Here is a 19807-nt window from a genome sequence, read left to right on the forward strand (position 1 = left end):
AAGAAAAAAAAAAAAAGAATTAAAAAAAATTATATTAATAATAATTATATATTCCAGTCTGGGGCTTCTAGTTTAACCAGTTTTTTTCCTAACTGAAGCAAGTCAATTACTTATTGAATAATTGATTCAGAACTGGATCCTGAAATAAGCTGAGAGCTGAAATCATAGCAGCAGAGAGGAGAGTGGCTCATTGCTGCCATCTACTGCTGCGATGATAAACCACCATTAACCACAAAGTGAGAACAAGGTGCAAACAACTCTTAATAATATAGGTATATATTTATTCATACGTACATATTCATTTATAATCGGTTAATTGTAAAAAAAAGAAAAAAGAAAAAAAGAGATTTACAGTAATTTAACTACAGTCATTGTCAAAACTTTTTTTTGTTTAAATATCTCAGGTGCCAATCTACCCTGAACACACACCCTCTGCCTCTGTCCTTATCCACAACCTTACTCCAGTGTTTAGGATCAAACAAACGGACCCAGAGCGTAACAGCTCGACTTCTGTGTAAACTGGTGGAAGATCTGACACACGCACACACAAAGGTGTTTTGTTACTGTAAGGGAAAATAAGTCTGGTGTTTTGCTGTGTAGAGCCTGTAGTGTATTTCTGTACCATGAAAAAAGGAGGAAAAAAAACAAAAAACAAAACAAAACAAAAAAAATAAAAATAAAAAACAGGTGACAAGTCATTTCTTTTGTACATATATAAAACCTTCAGGAGCAAGTTGAGTACTATTAGTTGTAGTCCATGTTGTCGGCATGCGTTTATGACTTAACTGGTGCACGACGAGGACAAGCAGATTTGACATCCCAGCTCACAGACTAGATTCCCTGACTTTCTTTTTCCTTGAGTTAACAGTCTTAAAACCAGAGCACAGTGACAGAGTGCATTACATTACTCCACTTAGAGAAGACTCTTGGTTCTTCTCTAATCCCCCATAAACCCCATTCAAACAAAACAGATCAGACTGGATTACACTGGATTCATCTCGGCTTGTATTATCCTGCTTGTCATAGCTGTCAAATCGCACGCACGCAGACACACCGAACAGAATCATCACTCTGCATTTTGCGTGATAGATGCCTGTTGCTGAGCACATCAAAACCAAAGCACAGGGGCATTTGCAGGTAATCAAAATTTTGCAGTGAGTTTTCCTGTTTTTGTTGTATTGAAGCATTTGGATAGGTGCATTATGGGACGGATCCCATTTGGAACGGCAAGGCATAAAAATGAAGAAGAGAAAAGCACACTTAACGGGGGGGAAAAGAAAATCTTTCCGTCCTTCTCCTTGATGGAAACATTCAATAAGCAGACCGTACGTCATACATACACGTCATTGTGACCGTTAGCCCTAGATTAAAAGAAATTTAAAAATAAATCTGACTCACATTTAACATTTCAAACAATTGCACTGGTGCGAACACTTCTCCTGGACAAAGACTACACTCTGGACATTAACAATAAACTCTGGATAAAAACAAACTCCATCAGATCAAAACTAAGGACTGGAAGAGGGCTCAAACTCAACTTGGAGACACTGAACTTGTGACTTCAAACACAAACAGGCAGAATCCAAACCACAGCAAAACAGAAAAACAAAGAAAGCTCCAGAGGAAAATCGTGTAGAGGAGAAAGCAGTAAAAGACACATTTATAAAATGAAAAGGGAACAGGAGATAATGAATGAAGCCGGTGCAAGTGTAGGACAAGATAATCCATAAGAAAAGGCGCCAATACTTTAAAGGGCAGGGGAGGGGGCTGAAGTCCATTATAGCCCTCTTTTGTGACAAAAATCATTCCATCATATCTGTCAGCAGGCCAGAGCTGTGCGCTCAAGATTCAGTCAACTTCCTCCACCAGTCTGATCTGGTTGTAACCTCCTGCAGCATCACTGGTCCCAGACAGACTGAGGAGGTCACAGGTGGCAGGGTGCAGCACACTATCACTCCGTCCCCTGAAAGGCCTCATAGAAGTTGAGAAGTCGCAGATGCCACTCCAACATCAAGCACATCCTTCCGCCACTGCGTGGGGTTCACCAGTTCCTCGTCATTGGAACCATCAAGGACTCGAAAACAAGCTTGACTTAATGAAATCAAACTAACTGAAAATAGCTTTACTTTGATTGTTTTCAGTTGGCTTTTTCTTTCCATTGTCCTGGTCTGACACCATGAATTAATGCGGTCGGACCTTTTTTGTTGACAAAAGAGAAAAGAAAAAAAAAAAAAGTATCTTTTTAACGTCTTCTTTTGTTGACATGAGCCTTCACATGCCAGCATCAGTTTGTTTCACTCCATATCGAGTACTGGGTCATTTTTTTTTACTCTCCAAAAGCTCCAGCACATATTCTCACGCACATCTGCACGTAAACAAGCATGCTCGAGACTCCTCAGAAAGACTCATCGACGGCAATTTCTGCCCCGTCTCATATCATCATGTTGCTGTTTATCTGGCTTCAACTCTCTGACTCCCGCAGTCCTCACATATTTACATTGAGATTTTAAAAAACTAGAGGTGTTACATGCAACATTTGGCATCTTCTCAAGTCCCCACTTGTAAGCCTTAATTGTCCATTTTTAGAAAAATATTAAACTTTGTCTTCTTTTTTATTTTTCCTCTGCACTATATTGAAGCTTCTGATTGTAACAGAGAGAGACAGAGAGAGGTGAGGGCATATTCGCTGCAAGCGCAGTGTATGCGTTAATTGAGGATTTTTTTTATTTATGTGTGTGTGTGTGTGTTGTTAGTTGTTAGTAGTCTTCAATTTTGAGATGCCGGTTTTGCAAAGTGTCTCATCATTGCTTTATTGTAAGTGCAAATAGCTGCAAGTATTCTTAATAAAATAACATTAAAAAAATCAAAGTTTCTGCTGCATTCTTGTGGGGATGTTGGCAGTTAGGTGGCTACATCGCTGCCCCTCTTTTGAAATAAACAGCCTGTAGAACCAAGCGAACACTGGTCGTACTCAAGTGCAGTTCCTGTCTAGAGGTAGCTGTTGAGTTGACCTTTAAACACTAAGGGAATTGTGTTTGGGAGTTTGAGTGGGATCTTTCAGCCATGTTTAAAAGCTCAAAGTGCTTGATAAGTAAAAAGCTGTAATGGTTTTCCGTTTGAAAGACGGACTCATTCGTTAGGATTTTTTGTTGTACTTCATTTGATGACGAGTTAAATCCCTCAATGGTGATAACATTTTTTAAAACATAAAACTTCTTTGTAATACTGGTGTGTCCACTGAACACAGCCCACGAATGTCCTCCAAAAGTTAATCTGTGTAAATGTGTCTCTTCACTTGAGCTTGTATTAAAGCCTATTGTATATGTTCTGTTTGTGTGCAGTGGTAAGATTTAAGAACGTTTTGGGGAAGGTTACCCAAGATCCTGTAGTGTTGTTTGGCTCTCTCCCTCTCTCTGCAGCTCCAAAAGGGGGACACACCAGCATGTAGTCTGTGACAAGGGGCCAGGAGTGGTGGGGGGGAGCAGGTCAGGGGTCAAGTGACTGGCTGCAGGGAGCATGTACGAGGGACACAGCGAGAGGGAAGAGGGGGCTGTTCGCTTTACATCATAGCAGGACACAGCAGCGGCAAAACCTCTGACGGCTGCCCCCGACTGAGGGGGGTGGAGTGACAGGAGCGAAGTATGCATGCACTTTGATGTTAGGCAGATGAGTCTGTAGTAAAAAAACATAAACGAGAGAGAAACAGATGGAAATGTATTAATCGCTCGTACAAATATGTGGAAAGCTGTTCTGGGACATTTAGTACACCAGTAGCTATAGCTTTGCTGCAAACCTCAAGTTTATTTTTGTTTCAGTAATCAAAAACGATGTCAAACTGCTGTCGACACAGTCAGGCTATGTCTGATTTTCATTCAAATTCAAAGACTAACATAGGATTCAGTGAAGTCTGACTTGATCTGGACAGAGTGTTCACTCACTGCTGTCAAGGAGACAGTTTGTTTTTCACAGCTTAAGTTTTGATTCATCACTTCATGTGGGTGGATCGATGACTCAGACAGAGTTTCATTTGGACAAAATGCATGAATCTGTGTTGTCTGATTCCACCCTCTGCATTACATCTATACTTCGTGATCATGCTGATGAGGAGGAAAGGTTAGAGAGCACCAGTCTAACCTCCTACATCAATAGTGATAGTAGTTTGCATTTTCAGCATTCTTCTGTAAAAGGACAAATGGCTTGACTGACAAAGCAACTCTAAGAATGCAATACCTTTGTGGTAGTGTTTGTGCTCTTGCTACACAGCATTGTTTACAAAGGTAAACAACTAAACATCCATAGTGGTTTCACACAAGAACTCTGGACAATGTCGGGAGAATCAAGTCCAGACATTGTCTTTAGTTGTCCTTTTCCTTATACATTACACACGACAGGAGTTGTCTGTTTTACTTGTTACAACTACTTGAAATATTCTGTATGCTTTTTACAAAGCCTGGTGCCTGGGTAGAGCATACACCAGTGACAAAACTCAACACACAGGTTAATCACACAAACTTTGTGCTAGGTAGTTAAATGTCTGCTCTAGCTGAGACAGACATTTGGATTTTAACAAATGATGTGAAAAAAAAACAAAACGTTTTTTTGTTTGTTTGTTTTTTACAAAAAAAAAATCCTGTAAAAAAAAACAAAAAAAACAAAAAAAACTACACACCCATCCCATGATTCAATAAATTGTTGAACCGTCTTTAGCAGCAATAAACTGAATCAGTTGTTTTCAAGATGACTTTATTCATCTCTAACATTGCTGAGGAGGAATGTTGGAGGAGGAATGTCGCACCCTTCTTTACAACACTGCCTTTTTTATGCACAGCTCGCTTAAAGTACGGCCACAGCATTTCAGTCAGGTTTACGTCTGGACTTTGGCTGTGCCTTTGCAACACCATGATTCTTTTCTTTTTCAGTCATTTTGTTGTAGACATGCTGCTGTGCTTGGGATCATTGTCCTGCTGCATGACCCAGTTTCAGCTCAGAGTTAGCTTTTGGACAGATGGCCTCACATTTGACTCTAGAATATGTTGGTATACAGAGGAGTTCATGGTCAACTCAATGGTTGCAAGGTGTCCAGATCCTGTGGCTGCAAAATGTTTAAAAGTTACATACTGCTAATATGCAGTACTTTGTTTCCACCATACATGCTCACGCTGATCTTATCTGAAATTCTTCCAGATGCCTTGTGATTTATTCAGACGCAAATCTGCAAACCTAAGCCATGCTGCCTATTTTTAGAGAGAAAAGGCTTTCTACTGGCAAACCTTCCAAACAAGCCATGTCTGTTTAGTGTTTTTTATTTCTGCCCAATTGTCCTGTCATGAACATTGAAAATGCTTACTGAGACCTGCAGTGTCTGAAATCTAGTGCTTGGGTTTTCTTTGCATTGTGTCATCTTAGTGAAAATTGACTGGAACGTCCACTCCTGGAAATACCATGAAACATCACTACGAACTCTACTATGAAACATCTGCTTTCATAGTGGGGGTCACATTTGCTGATGATCAGTTAAACAAGTGCATTTGACTCGCAACACCCGGCTGCTACTTACTCAAGAAGAAGCAGTAAGGATGTATTTAGGGTTTTTTCCCCACAGGGCTGCTTACAGTCCTATGAAAATTGTGTTTTTCACAAGTGTGGTAAGATTTATTCAGTCAAAAAGAAATTGAATACATTTACATCAGCAGTACAATTTGTGTTTACCATACATTCTGCAACTGAACAAGCACTTACTCATTACTCGCAGCCCACACAACTCACCCTTAGTCTCTTAATACCGGCGCGAGTGATCTGCTGGCAGTCATAGAGCTCGATGCGATCCAGACTATGGCAACTCTTCAGGTGCTCCAGTGAGGCATCTGTGATCAGGGGGCAGTTGTCCAGCTCTATCACCTCCAGACGGTCGTGAGCACAGGGGCCGCTGCCGAGGTGTCTGATGCCATCATCAGTAATCAGCTCACAGTGGGACAGACTCTGCAGGAACATTGTGGTACCAATACAGATGCTCTATTACTAAACTGTCTATGAAAACAGCCATGACATTATGCTTGAAAATGCTGCAGGAGCAAAATATGTTTGAGTGGCAAGCACACACTTACCAGGACTTGCAAACGGGGGCAGTGGATAGATAACTGGATGAGTGTTCCATCTGTGATCTGATGCAAAAGTGAAAGAAACAAAATTCTCTTAAGCGAAGAAAAGGAGAAAACAGTTCAACCATTATATACCATATTGTTTATTTACCTGCACACATTCTTCTAAATCCATCTTCTCAAGCTCGTGACAATTCTATAGAGAGAAATAACAGAGAAGAAAAGAGATTGCATAATCACTATGGATTTATGCATTTTAAAGGATTTTGTTGGATCCAAAGTTCTGCTTGCCATTTATCTGCAATGCAACCAAGAGGCAGACACCACACTCACCCTTGCTAATGTAGTGAAGCCCACGTCTGTAAGCTGAGAGCAGCGAGCCACTTCTAATATTCTAAAAGGAGGAACACAATGAAGAGTTATACAGTTGAAGGATCACTTAGAGTCCAAAATTTTGAGTTCTTTCACACTTAAAAAGGTAACTGGCTCTACAGTCACAGGCCTCAAGATATCTGTACTGCAGACGGGTCAGTGTAATATCTTTTATTTCCATTCCATTACCTCAATCCTGCAATCTTTAAGCTTAAAATGAGAATTCAGGTCTTTCTTTTTGGAATTTGAAAGCGTATGAACAGTCTCCCAAACATCAGGCAGCCAGGACAAACACTCTTGAAACAAAGATTAGTTGGATTTTTATGTAAAACAAATTAAATATTTTGCAGTTTCTCGCAAAACTCAGAACAAAGTTTGATGTGTAGGTGTGTGACGTCACCTGAGGCGGGGGCAGTTCTGTCCCAGAGCATGCAAGATGGCATCTGTGATGTTGCCACAACCTGACACACACAGAGACTGCAGGCGGTGACAACCCCGGCAAATTGTGATGAGCCCCTCATCTGTGATCTGCTGCTCACAGAAAGACACAGTACGTGTTTGTGTATGAGGGAAGTGAATCAAATCAACATCCACTGTGAAATGTAAAAACATGCCAGGCAAAACTTCTCTGTGTTGTGCTCTCTGGTAGATGTGCAAAAGCAAACAGTGTACAACCCTGTGTCCAAAATCAGTTATACAAACTATAACGAAAAGCAGAATAATATCAAAGTGTCAACTTCATATTAATATGAAAGCATCACTTTCTTTGGGATGCTCTTTATTTACTAGGTTAAATACAAACAGTTTGTATTTAACCTAGTTCTGTTTTTATTTTTAATTACCCTCTTTTCCATTTGAGCATTTACCCACCACAACCGTCAAGAAATATTTAATCAAATTCATAAAGAGCATACATTTAAAAAAATTAGTTTTAACAATTGATATGGTGTCTTTCTACTACTGTCGATATTGTTGTAAAATGATTAAAAGTAACACATTTTAGTTTTTTTATTATATTGGTATGTGGTGTTTTAGAAAACTCATAATATACATGTTAAGAACAGGTAAAAGAAAGCTTGCTTAGAAAAAGAAAACAAAAAGAAAGCTATAGTGAAACGATGACAAAAATCAAAGACGAGATATGAGACGAGAAAGAGATGCAGAGGGGACTAACTGGATTGTGTGAGCAGGCTTTAGGGTCTGGATGTCCGTGTTCTGTGTTTCTTCTATTCTTGTTAAATGTACTTACTGAGCATGTCTGCAAGTTCAATGTGACCAATTCCGGACAGTGAGCTCCGATATGCTTTAGGGCCTCGTCTTCTAGCTGTGGAAAAGATTGGGAAGCATTGGGAAAGAAAACTGATATCTCAATAAGGAATTTCATAAGAGAAAAAGACTAAATCAGCGCAGACTGTTCTTTTTATTTATTTATTGGGTTTTTTGTTGTTTTTTTTTTTTAATCCAATGTCTGTCCCTGATGGTATGCTTTGTTGCATGGGAAAATTTTTCTTTTATGTGTGCAGCTGCCACTTTTTCTTGCAATAAATAAGAAGAACTAGTGAAAGGGAAGATGACAAAAAGTCTAAGATTAAAGTGGACCCTATTCACTACAGTGTTGACTGATAGAAAACAGAGCACCTAAGAAGTCACTACTTTGACTTATAAAAAAAGTTTTATAATAATAATGCATTGGATTTATATAGCGCTTTTCAAGGCACCCAAAGCGCTTTACAATACCACTATTCATTCACTCTCACATTCATACACTGGTGGAGGCAGCTACAGTTGTAGCCACAGCTGCCCTGGGGCAGACTGACAGAAGCGAGGCTGCCATATCGCGCCATCGGCCCCTCTGGCCATCACCAGTAGGCAAGTAGGGTAAAGTGTCTTGCCCAAGGACACAACGACCAGGACAGAGAGCCCAGGGATCGAACCGGTGACCTTCCGGTTACAGATGCGATTCCCAACCCCCTGAGCCACGGTCTCCCCAATGTGTTCAATAAAATGTTACACAGAATGAAATTGCCAGCAACTTATTATAACATAATCACGTGTGTACCTGGGTGCAGCCCTTGAGGAAAAGACATTTGAGACCAGGGCAGGAGCGCACCAGGGCCTGGATGCCATCCTTCGTGACTTGATCACACCAGGAAATGTTCAGCTGCTCCAGCAAAGGACAACCCTCACTGAGAATAGAACAAAGAAAAGGGTGAGCAGCGGAAACTTGCAAAGAATGAAAGGTGCAATGACAATTAGGGGAAATGTTAAATGCATAACAAAATTGAAATCTTCTCACATTATTCGTATCTCTTCTGTGACTTGTGTAGGTTTAAAAAGAAAAAATGAATCACAGCCAACAAGTAGTACATAGGATTGAAGGGACTTATTAAGCTAATTTCCGGCTTCATATATTTATTCTGGAACTCAGCTAAATGGTCATGTTTAATAGAAGGTATTCACCACTGTAACATTATGTTTGAGAGGGACAAAAAAGAACAGACATAACAGGTTCACTTTGATATATGTGCTTTAAAATTAGTGGGAAAACAGCATATCAAAATAACAACTGGCCATACCTGAGCGCTTTGAGTGAAAGGTTGGTGATGGAGGTACACGAGGCGAGGTCCAGGTGCTTTAGCTTTGGACAAAACTTACTGAGGCTATTACACGTGCTGCAGAAGAACAATACAGTGATAAAAAGTGTATTATGATATGTTAGATACATTAACCGCACTGCTGCATGGACTGTTACTATACCTGTCTGTGATCTTGGTGCAACCGTTCAGATTAAGCACCTCAATGTTCCTGCAGTTCTGTGAGAAAGTCCTAAAGAGAGAGAGAGAGAAAGAGAAAAAGAAACATTTGTGTGATATCAGTCATTCTGCACTTCTCTCATTATCTCCCCTCAGGGTCTGAACTAGTATGAGAATTTCAATTAGGCGAGGTCCTCACTAAACTCACCTCAGGGCACTGTCACCCACACCCAGGCAACCCCGCAGGCTCAGCTTCCTAAGGAATCCCCCACATCGCTTTGAAATATTCTCCACCACTCGACCCTGCAACAAAAAGAAACATACTCTTTCTGCTGTATTTGTTTCTACAGCACCTTTAAAGTACCGAGTATAAAGTGACATATAAGCTGCGATCATAAAGTTCACAGACTCCACCTAAAACAAACAAAGATGACACACATGGTTTACATTTGGCTCATTTACTCTTCAAGATCAACTCCTCTTGCACTAGAAAGCCTCCCAGCCATTTTTACATTGGTCTCTTAGAGTTCATCGCAGGTCACGTTCGCATAAACCGCATATCTGCGATTTCTCTGTGGATCTCAAAACTGACACAGCATTAATGTGTTCTGGTGGTTAGAAATTGTTCTGTGACTCACAGACCATGGCTGCTTATAAGGGGAGTACAACCAGGAGCATACTGGTCATTATTTATTTATTATTTTTTACACATTGATGGGGTTGAGAATTCATCTTGCAGGGTTAGACTGTCAAAGTGGAGTTCTACTATTCCCCAGAGCTGTTCTATGGAGGACATATGACTGAAATAACCTAAACTGTGGTACTAAAAATGCAGTTTTACACCATACCCAAACAGTTTTCACCCACAAACCATCCTGCTCATCAAATTAGTCTCTGACTTCATCATCTTCTTCACAATTAAAACTATGTTGATACTGGGATAGGCTCAAACCTAGGGCCATAGATGGTTATTGATACACCCAAGGAGATCCAAACAAACTGCAAGCTGAAGATCCAGTGAAGGTGATAAAAGTGGAACTTCCAGGCGGGGCCCAAAAAACATAGCAACTGCACTTTAAGGGGCACAGTTCTGTGTAAGAAGACTACCATGAAGGGCAGATGGGTCAAATTTGAAGCATGATTTCGTTTTTAATATTTGGAGTTGCAAACATTTATGATCGCATCTGTTAGTAATAAGATATAATGAAATGAACCAACTTCAATGTCCCTCTGAAAGTCAAAGAGGTCGATTCGTTGCCAGTTGCTGCCATCCAAGGCCAGAACATTCCAGGACTAAAAGCAGGGAGCGGAGGGGAGTGGACAGAAATTCTGAGTTATTTAGCATGCACACGCAGAACACATACTATAACTGAAACCACACACACGCACACCTTGTGAACACAGACTCACCCGTGAGACCTGGGCACAGCGACAGAGTGTCACCACATCCAGAAAGGAGAAGATTCTAGAAGACAGACAGGGACGGTTTAGAGACCATGATCCCCGCTGCCAGAAGCTTCCTCTTTACTGCCCTCAACGCAACCCTGTGTGTGCTTCCCCTAACAGCAGAGTGGTGTTGACTAAATCAGCTAATATTGCTTTTACTGTCATCAAAATACATTTCCCTGCTTGCAGAACAGATATGTTTTCTTAAAGTGAGGTCCTGACGGGGAAAGCATTTCTTTCTAAGGAATATAGTTGGATACCGATTAGAGGATCCTACAATGCAGCAAAAAACTGAATTGGGGTTGAAGCAGGGATGCAGTGAGTTGCAGCAGTCTGCCAGCCTCACAAATCACAGCACTGCACCAGGCCAAGCAGCACAGAGTCAGCAGCCGCAACACAGACAGCTTGGCTGGCAAGGCCGAGGTTTGAGTTATGGCCTTCATTTGCTGTTTGCTAAGAGGCTTGTGAGCACCCCCCCCCCCCCCCCTTTTTTTTTTTCTCTCAAATCAATTTAAAAGTTTTATAACCACGAGCACCTGTTTGTAATTATGCTTTTAGCACTGGTTGAGCAGTGGGTGTGTAGAGCCAAGAGAAATTGGCATCCTAGTGTTTGGAATCTTTGTTTAAAAAGGGCAAGTGAACATAAACGATATGATTGTGAGACACACAATATTTGCGTGTGTTAGGGTAACACACAGAGGATGGAGGTGCTGCCTTTGAGTATGATTTTGTGCCGTAGTAAAGTCATGAATGTGACTGTGGAAATTTCAACATGCAAATTTTGCTTTCCTCAAAAAACAAACAATAAAAAAAAAAAAATAAAAAAAAACTGCAAGTAAGTTAAAGTGCATCAAAACGTCACTCACCTTAGCAACAGCTCTTTAGGTAACTTCTTATTGATGACTGCCTCGTCACTATTTGTGAACATCTAAAAGGGTGGAGAAGATAATATCAGTCCTGGAGGCTATCACAAAGTGACTGGGGCCCCTTTCATCCCCTCTCCTCACTCAAGGACGGCCCCAACACATAAGCAAGGATAAAAGATCATAATCTCATCAGCTGAGATGGATTCAATGTCAATTCCCAGAAAACACAAAGGGTGACAGAAGATAAACTAACACAGGCCACAGCGAGGTGGGACTTTGTACTGTCAACTACAAGGCTGTGATGGCCTATGCTTTCATCTTATCTTTCCTGCATGCATATCCGTCTTAGTACACGTGCTACTGAGTAAGACCCAGTGTTCAAAACAGTAAGTACTGAAACTTTAAACTGGAATTGGTTACAGTACCATATATTTTTGTGACTCTAAGACAAATAATTCGAGCTTCAGCAAACAGCTAAATGGGTTTCCACACAAATAACTGCATGCTGTGTGAGCACAAATTTGACTCCAATTCAGAGAAAAAAAGTCACAGTAAACAAAGAGACAATAAATTTGCATTTATTGAGTCCCAGCTACACACACCCTTCTTACTGAGGAATTTAGGGTTCCCATAATTTGTGGGAAATGATACTGTACTAAATCACTGAATGCAAGATGTTGAGACAATGGTCCTTGGAAACACGTACTCAATCACAACAGGATGAATGAAGTAACATCTGGCTCAATCCATTTTTCTCCAAACATTCAGAAAACAAAACGTTTATACCAGGGGCGGATCTGGCTTGTAAATAAAAAGTGGCAGAAGGCACATGTTAATTACATGAGGTAAAAGATTTATGACAAGATCAACAAGGTGTTTGTCAATTCTTATTTGCACTACTTGATAGAAACAAATACCACCAATTCCAAAAAGAAAGATTTATTTACCCCGTTTTAACAAAGGGAATGATTTAAAGGTCCCAACAGAGTTCTATTTTGATTATTGGTGTGTATCCTGAAGCCACACAATAGCGTCACGATTTTGAGGGACGTGCACATAAACCCATTCATCAACTCACAAAAACAGACTGTCACGTCTGCCAGTTGAAATTGAGGCCTGGATCTTTACGAAGCACACAAACGCGCACACACAAATAAGGCATCTTGGGGTCAAAGCTGTTCTATGTCTTTCTGATAAAAACACAAACTCTTTCTCAAGCTGCACACACACACACTCACACAGCTGTATGCGGGGGCTGCCTGCCAGCGCAGACGTGTAAAATTTTGAGGGAGTAAGAAGGGACAGACATTTTCTGTTTGGATTTGGAGCAAATTGACTCTGACAGCACGCCTTCCAGAGCGTTGCTTTCTGGCCAAATAATCCAGGGCCGTTTCAAAAGAAGCAGATGTCCGTGGTCAACAGCCATACACAGTACCCTTTTGTAATCTACCATAAAATGATGCAGTATGAATGTGACCATTATGTTTTGGCCACTGCTCAGTTATAAACAGTAATGCAGGGGGTTAAAACAAACAAACAAAAAACAAAACAAGCTGGGTGTTCTGTAGTTTGTAGTAAACCACTGCAGAGGCAAAGGGTAATTTTATTTTTAGGAAATGTGTAAATATTCCTTCCTGGTAATAAATAATTAAATCCTGGTCGTTTGATCGATAGGAGGGGCTTATATTTGAGTTTTAGGTTATTATTGCATACATGCACTGATTGAATTAGGCACAACTAAATATGGTGAAGTCAAGGAACCTGTTTAAGGTCAGAAATTTAAACCAGTTTAAACCTCCAAAATAGTTGTTTACATACTCTTTCTAATTAGTGAATACAATGAGTGGCCATTTAAGTATCTATTTTTCCAGTCTGTTGGGTGGTCTTTTGTTAACAGAATAAAAGTGCAACAGCTCAGTGCTTGCAGCAGAGCTGTGTATTTAACACAACTTCCTTCCCTGCCTTTCAAAATAAAACACTCACTGGCAGACTGCATTTTTGATGACTTACCAGCCAGCATATTTGGTTTCAAGCTTCTTATAACTAACCACCAAAACCTAAAAGCTACTGAGCATACCATTTGTTAAATTTGCTTGGAATTATAATCCTAGGTTAGTGAACAACAAAGGCTTTGTTTAGCTCATATCATAAGTTAAGCCCAACTGATAGATTACTTGGCCAATATCATCAACTGACAGTAGCAGACGCTGTCGATCCCTGCCACGGTGTGACCACACTCCTATCGCCAATTTAGAATGACCAATTAACCCAACTTCCATTTCTCTGACCTGCAGTATCTGTGAGCCACGGGGGCAAACGAGCAAATTCCACACAGAACCCAGGGCCTTCTCACTTTGAGATGACAGTGCTAAATGTTGCACCACCACAAACCACTTAAAAAAGTCAAAAACAAAAAACAACAGCTGTAATTTACAAAGCTTCACATAGTTTGTCCAGCTGAGCAGCTTCATTGTTTAGAACAGTTTCGATCCTTTTTGCAGAATCCCAGCCCTTCCCCATTCCCAAGGGGTCAAAGACTGCAGATATGTCAACAGCTAGAGTCTCACAGAGATACATTAAGTGTCCTTTGGCAATGGCATGAGGTTATAGGAACAAATATGACACATCATGCTTGCCACATATAAATGGTTGTTGATCTGAAAATATTTTACTTGTTATATATTCTATTTATAAGTATTTTGTAAATATTTAAAACTATACTTATTTTTCTTTAACATATGCATTTATATTTCAGATTAGTCTTTACCTTATCAAGATACCAGGTTTATTTTAGATACATATTCCTATTTCTGTTACATTGACTTTAGTTTTTTAACTGTTGTAACTGAAGAATTTCCCCAAATCCTGACTTAATATTTACATCACATCTTATCTTAGCTTGTCTTAGTGGACCCCTTCACATAGTGGGTAAGAACAAACAGGACACAAACTGCAGTCTTCTGGATGGCAAACATCTAACTTTGGACTCAGTTTGTCACTCAGCATCTAATATTGTCAGGATTGGCATTGGTTCCTTGAAACACCCAAGTACAACTTGTATGTTCAATGGGATCTGATGGAACAGTAGTAGCTGATGCCCCCAACGGATCAGATCACGGCTAATCATTTGCTGGTGCAAAGTCCAGCGGCATCTTCACTTTAAGTTATTATCTAGTGTTTTGAATAGACTGCTTAAAAGTTAATAAGCAATGAAAACATCCATTTTCATACTGCTGGCTGATATGTCGATACCCAGATTTTTTATTTTTTTTACTTCCTAAAAATCAGATGTACGTAATCAGATGTATGTATGTATGTATGTATATACACACACACACACACACACACACACACACACACACACACACACACACACACACACACACACACACAAAATGTAAAATAATTAGGCCCAGTCATATCTTAAAGCCTTCATAGTACATTGTTATGCTTATGTAGCATTTTGTTCTTAGACAGCAGGCTTACTTGTGTTTCCTGGAGTTTTTAAAAGTAGAATAGGAAGCAGAGCCTTCAACTATCCAGCTCCTGCAACAGGCTTAGGCTGCTGGGTGGCTTCCCATGATGCACTGACCATTTCCTCTTCACTCATTTCTTTTCACCCTCCATGTGTCCATACACCACAACTGCATGTTGGCAATTATTAAATTCAGCTTATCTCCCATAGTTTGCCTTTTCTGCCATCTCTCTCTGCTCCCACAACTGGTCACAGTGGATGGCTGTCCCTCCACGAGCATGGTTCTGCCAGAGGTTTATTTCCCGTTAAAATTCAGTGTTTCCTTCCCACTGTTGCCAAGTGCTCCCTCATTGGTGGTCATATTATCGTTGGGGTTTCTTAAAAAATTTGAAGATCTTTACCTTACAATATAAAAGTGTCCTGAGGCAACTGTTGCTGTGAATTGGTGCTATAATAGATCAAATGTCTTCAAGTTAAAAAAAAAAAAACAAGTACATAAATTTGTGAACTACACAAAACAACAACAAAACACAAAACCTTAACTACAGAATGTTTGAAAAATAGAAACTTTTATCTTGAAGGCAAAACATCGCCATTTCCGTTTCTCCCCTCTCCTAAATCCAGATACCTTTAAACAGCAGCTCCGCCGCAGCTGTCGGGCCAGAAGGTAACGGCCTGAGTCGTCAGCTGTTCACCGTTAAAAATAAATAAAACCACACACACAAATCCCACGCTAACTGGGGATTAAACAACATCAAATGCTCGGGCTATACAGGCCAATGTCAGTGGCCAGATACATTTGTTTGTATATAAGTTCGCACCAAAATATTGAGCTACGCTTGCGCGGCTGCGACACAAAGTTTATGGTAATAGCCTTGCATTGGGGGGAAAAAAACCCCCAACAACGACACTGTAGGTAGACAGCGTACATATGGGCCTTTTGAGACGAGTGTAGGTTATGATGTGTGTTACACTGTAATAGCTCGGCACTATTTTCAGATATTTTGTGCTAACACCGGGTGCAGGTAGCAGACTGAGGCCACCACCGCCGCAGCGGCTATAGATATAGCATACATAACGAGGTCTCAAAAGAGAGAAGGGGGGAACATAACAATCCTGCATATGAGGATAATTTTAAGCAGCTTCTTTTCAAAGTGAAACCACTAAATCCTCCACTTCTGCTCATTATGTTGACGTGTGTCGAAGCTTTCCTCGGCGTGCTCTCTGTAGCCTCATTGTCTTTGTTTTGACGGCGCAAAGGGAAACGAGGACAACGTTTAAAGAGCACTCAAAATGCCTTGAAAGTGGCTGCGAGCAGCACGTCGGCTTTAGTGGAAAACACTAACGTGCGTCCTCTCCACGCCAGGCCTCGACAGCCTATATGTTGCTTGAACAACACAACAGTGTTTGACCTAATCCCAAATACTGACTGCGGAAGCTGCATCAATAGCCTCCCCATAAGCGCAGTTTTATAATAATTATAGCAACAGTCAACACGCAGGCCCGGATCGTAGCGGTTATATCGGCTATTTTTAATGTGTCTCAGTGACTGTCAGTTAATGGAAATAATTAACTCACCTCAAACCGGCTCCGCGAAACACCATTTACCTCCTTCCCCATGTCGGACGCTGGTAACCGACTCAATGGATTCGGTGTAGGCGCAGTAAAATGCAGATACGGGCCCTCTCCACGATTATCATGCTACCGTCCTCTCGGTAGCTCCGGTGGTTTGATGTATTTTGACCTGTACCACGAACCACAAAACCTCTTGTTACCGATAAAAACAAAATATATGGGTTACGAGCAGCAGCCAGCCAGCCATAAGCCACTTCTCTTATCAGCTCGATTCGCCCTCACCTCCTCCTCCCCCTATAAGCACAGCTTTCTTTCCATCCACACAATAGCCCGACAGCAGTGGGGCAGACTAAAATTCAGCCGGTACAACCCCTACATCCATAATAAATAAATAACATTAATATGAAAAATAATAAATATAATGACCTTGCTCAGTGCGCACTATTTCTTGCTCTCTGACTGCTCCTTTAACCAAAGCTCACAGAGGAGCAAATATAAATATCAAAGTGGGGTGTCAACCATTTGCCCGCACACGTAGCATGAATACCTATCGAGGGTTTGGGGCCACATGTGATAATTAAAAAGTTAGATCAGACTTAAAGTTCATACAGACTTTGTGAGAAAACATAGGCTAAAAAATTATGTTTCTCTTATAGTATGAAACAAAAACATCTAAAGTGAAGTGCATGTCTGATATGAGCACTGCCACTTTCCACTGTATTAAAAACAGTATTAAAACCAGAATAGAACCTGTGAGTTCGGCATTTTATTAACTATCAGTAACGGTTAACACTCGTTTTTAGATTATTCTATCTCATCTGCTGTTATTAAACATTCCAACTTTGTTATTGCAATAGGGAAACGCCACTTCCTCGTTTCTCCTCGGGCACACCCCTCGTCAACAGCGGGTCCAATCAGCATCCAAGGACGACAGCTCGTAATACTGCGTCATCGTAGAGCGTAAAACTAACACGCCAGACAACACTGAGCATCAATATATTTATAGCAAAGCTAGTGATAGCTAATATGTTCCCTTAATTTCTAATACGCAAATAGTAGTGTTTGACTGGGGTCTGGTGCTCTGTAACTTTAAGAAAACAGCTATTTTTAATTGAACAATTATCTCCTGATGCCCCTAAGGATAAAGAACCCCCTTTTAAAGTGTGTGTAAATAATATACTTTTTGGGGGGTTTTTTAATCCCAAGGTTTGAATTTGAAGAGGACCTTTGCATCTTTTGTTCTTTACTCACTGGCCACTTTATTAGATACATCTGTTCAACCGCTCTTTAATGCAGCTATTTAATCAACCACTTGCATGGCAACAACTCAATGCATTTAAGCTGCTAGAATTGTCAAGTAGACTTGTTGAAGTTCAAATTTATCATCAGAATGGAGAAGAAAAAGTTATTTAAGTGATTTTGTATGTAACTTGGTTGTTAGTGCCAGACAGTCTGGTGTGAGTATTTTAGAAACTGCTGATCTACAGGGATTTTCCCACACAACTGTTTCTAGGGTTTACAGGGAATGGTCCAAAATAAAGAGGAAATATCCAGTGAGCAGCAGTTCTCTGGGTGAAAATGGCTTGTTGATGTCAGAGGTCAGAGGAGAGTGGCCAGACTGCTTCAAGCTGTGTGAAAGGCAACAGCCACTCAAATAACCACTCATCACAACCAATATATGAAGAGCAATCATGAATGCACAATACATCAAACCTTGGAAAAATATTACCTGGTCTGATAAGTCTTGCAACATTTGGATCTTTGGATGTTCTGATGGCTGCTTCCAGCAGGATAACATGCCATTTTGCAGAGCTCAAATAACTGGTTTCCTTAAATGACAGTGAGTTCACTGTACTCTAACAGCTTCTAGAATCAACAGATCTCAATCCAATAGAGCCTCTTTGGGATGTGATGTATAATGATGTATATCATGGGTGTGCAGATGACAAATTTGTAGCAACTGTGAGATGCTATGATGTCAATATGGATCAAAACGTTTTCAGGATCTTATTGCATCTGTGCCATGAATAATTAAGGCAGTTCTGAAGGCAAGTGTCTCAGTACTGGCAAAGTGTACCTAATAAAATCACTTATGAGTGTATATGCGAATGTGTTAAGCTACAAAATACACACTCAGAAAGAAGTGCACTGTAGAAGACAATTTTATCCCTAAAGGAATAATCCAAACAAATGTGCCCTCTAGTACTGTTCATTGGACCTCAACGTTTTAATACTGTTAATATGTAATTTGTGGGAGCTACCTGGTTTCCTATTTCAGTTACAGGTAAGGCATTAAATACCCGACTAGCTTTATTCTGTCTAGGTCTTGTATATCAGTGACATAGAGATGCAGATGATAGTACTATTTTCGAACAGAAATAAGGTCGGGGGTTCAACCTCTTCCAGGCATTTTCTTGATTTTCTCTGGTCCAAAGAGAGATGCTTGTTATGTTAATGGAGTAGTTCTCAAACGGTGTGTTGTTACCAGGGAAAAATGTTGAAGGTTTTCTGAAGTGTGGCATTAAAAAAACAGTTTGACAACAGAGATGTCAGATACATGAAGCTCTGAATATTAAGGAAGACTAGAAAAGAAATAGTGAGTTCACATAAATGAATTCCAAGTATATGAATGAAAAGTAATATAAAATATGTTTATATACCCAATTTTACTAGTCTTTTAAAAGGTTTGTTTTTGTATTATCACATTATATTACAAAATTATCACCCAAAACTTGCCCTGTGAAGTACAAATCACAAGTGTATAAATAGGTACCTGCTGTCAAAAAAAAAAGATGTTCGACTTTCATGAAAAGTTCAGGATGAACACATTGGGGTTAACTTTAAAGTTTAGCAAGATTTACATGTAAGATAATCGGTAGGTTATCTGTAGTAGTAGTTAACGGACTTTAGTTGGATCTAAATGAAGCAGCTAGGGTGCCTTAACACTGGCTGCACCGCAAGCTTTGTGTGTGTGTCTGTAGCTTGAAAGAGTTTGTGTTTTTACCAGAAAGACAGAAAAGTTTTGACCCAGAAATTCCTTATTTGTGTGTTTTGTAAAGATCCAGGCCTCAATTTCAACCAGCAGACATGTCAGTGTGTTTTTGTAAATTAAGTGTGTGTGTGTAAATGCACTTAAATATAGCATTGTCCTTAAAAAATCTGAAATATCTCTGCTTAATTATTCATTTCATATCATATACTTTAAGTGAAACTGTGATTTGT

At 40.1% G+C, this 19807-nt stretch overlaps 1 protein-coding gene across 3 annotated transcripts; it reads right to left on the minus strand.

The window, feature by feature from the left end:
* Positions 1-258: 258 nt before the first annotated feature.
* Positions 259-17075, minus strand: fbxl20 (F-box and leucine-rich repeat protein 20). Of its 3 annotated transcripts, none has more exons than XM_085454751.1 (16): positions 17012-17075; positions 16589-16754; positions 11536-11597; positions 10634-10688; positions 10442-10516; positions 9432-9526; positions 9228-9296; positions 9047-9142; positions 8530-8656; positions 7720-7794; positions 6871-7001; positions 6432-6492; positions 6250-6294; positions 6105-6161; positions 5767-5979; positions 259-3672 (listed from the first exon to the last, which is right to left on the minus strand). In XM_085454751.1, exons 2-16 carry the CDS (start codon positions 16628-16630, stop codon positions 3565-3567), a joined length of 1311 nt encoding a protein of 436 aa, XP_085310877.1. In that variant the 5' UTR covers positions 16631-16754; positions 17012-17075; the 3' UTR covers positions 259-3564. The 3 variants fall into 3 exon arrangements, with proteins under 3 accessions (XP_085310877.1, XP_085310878.1, XP_085310879.1); XM_085454752.1 differs by lacking the exon at positions 17012-17075 and adding an exon at positions 16868-16886; XM_085454753.1 differs by lacking the exons at positions 16589-16754; positions 17012-17075 and adding an exon at positions 15022-15444.
* Positions 17076-19807: the final 2732 nt, after the last annotated feature.

The sequence above is a fragment of the Copadichromis virginalis genome, linkage group LG4 (genome assembly GCF_057382275.1).
Source record: "Copadichromis virginalis isolate Kocher_CV1m ecotype Utaka linkage group LG4, C_Virginalis_male_GT1.1, whole genome shotgun sequence".
NCBI lineage: Eukaryota > Metazoa > Chordata > Actinopteri > Cichliformes > Cichlidae > Copadichromis > Copadichromis virginalis.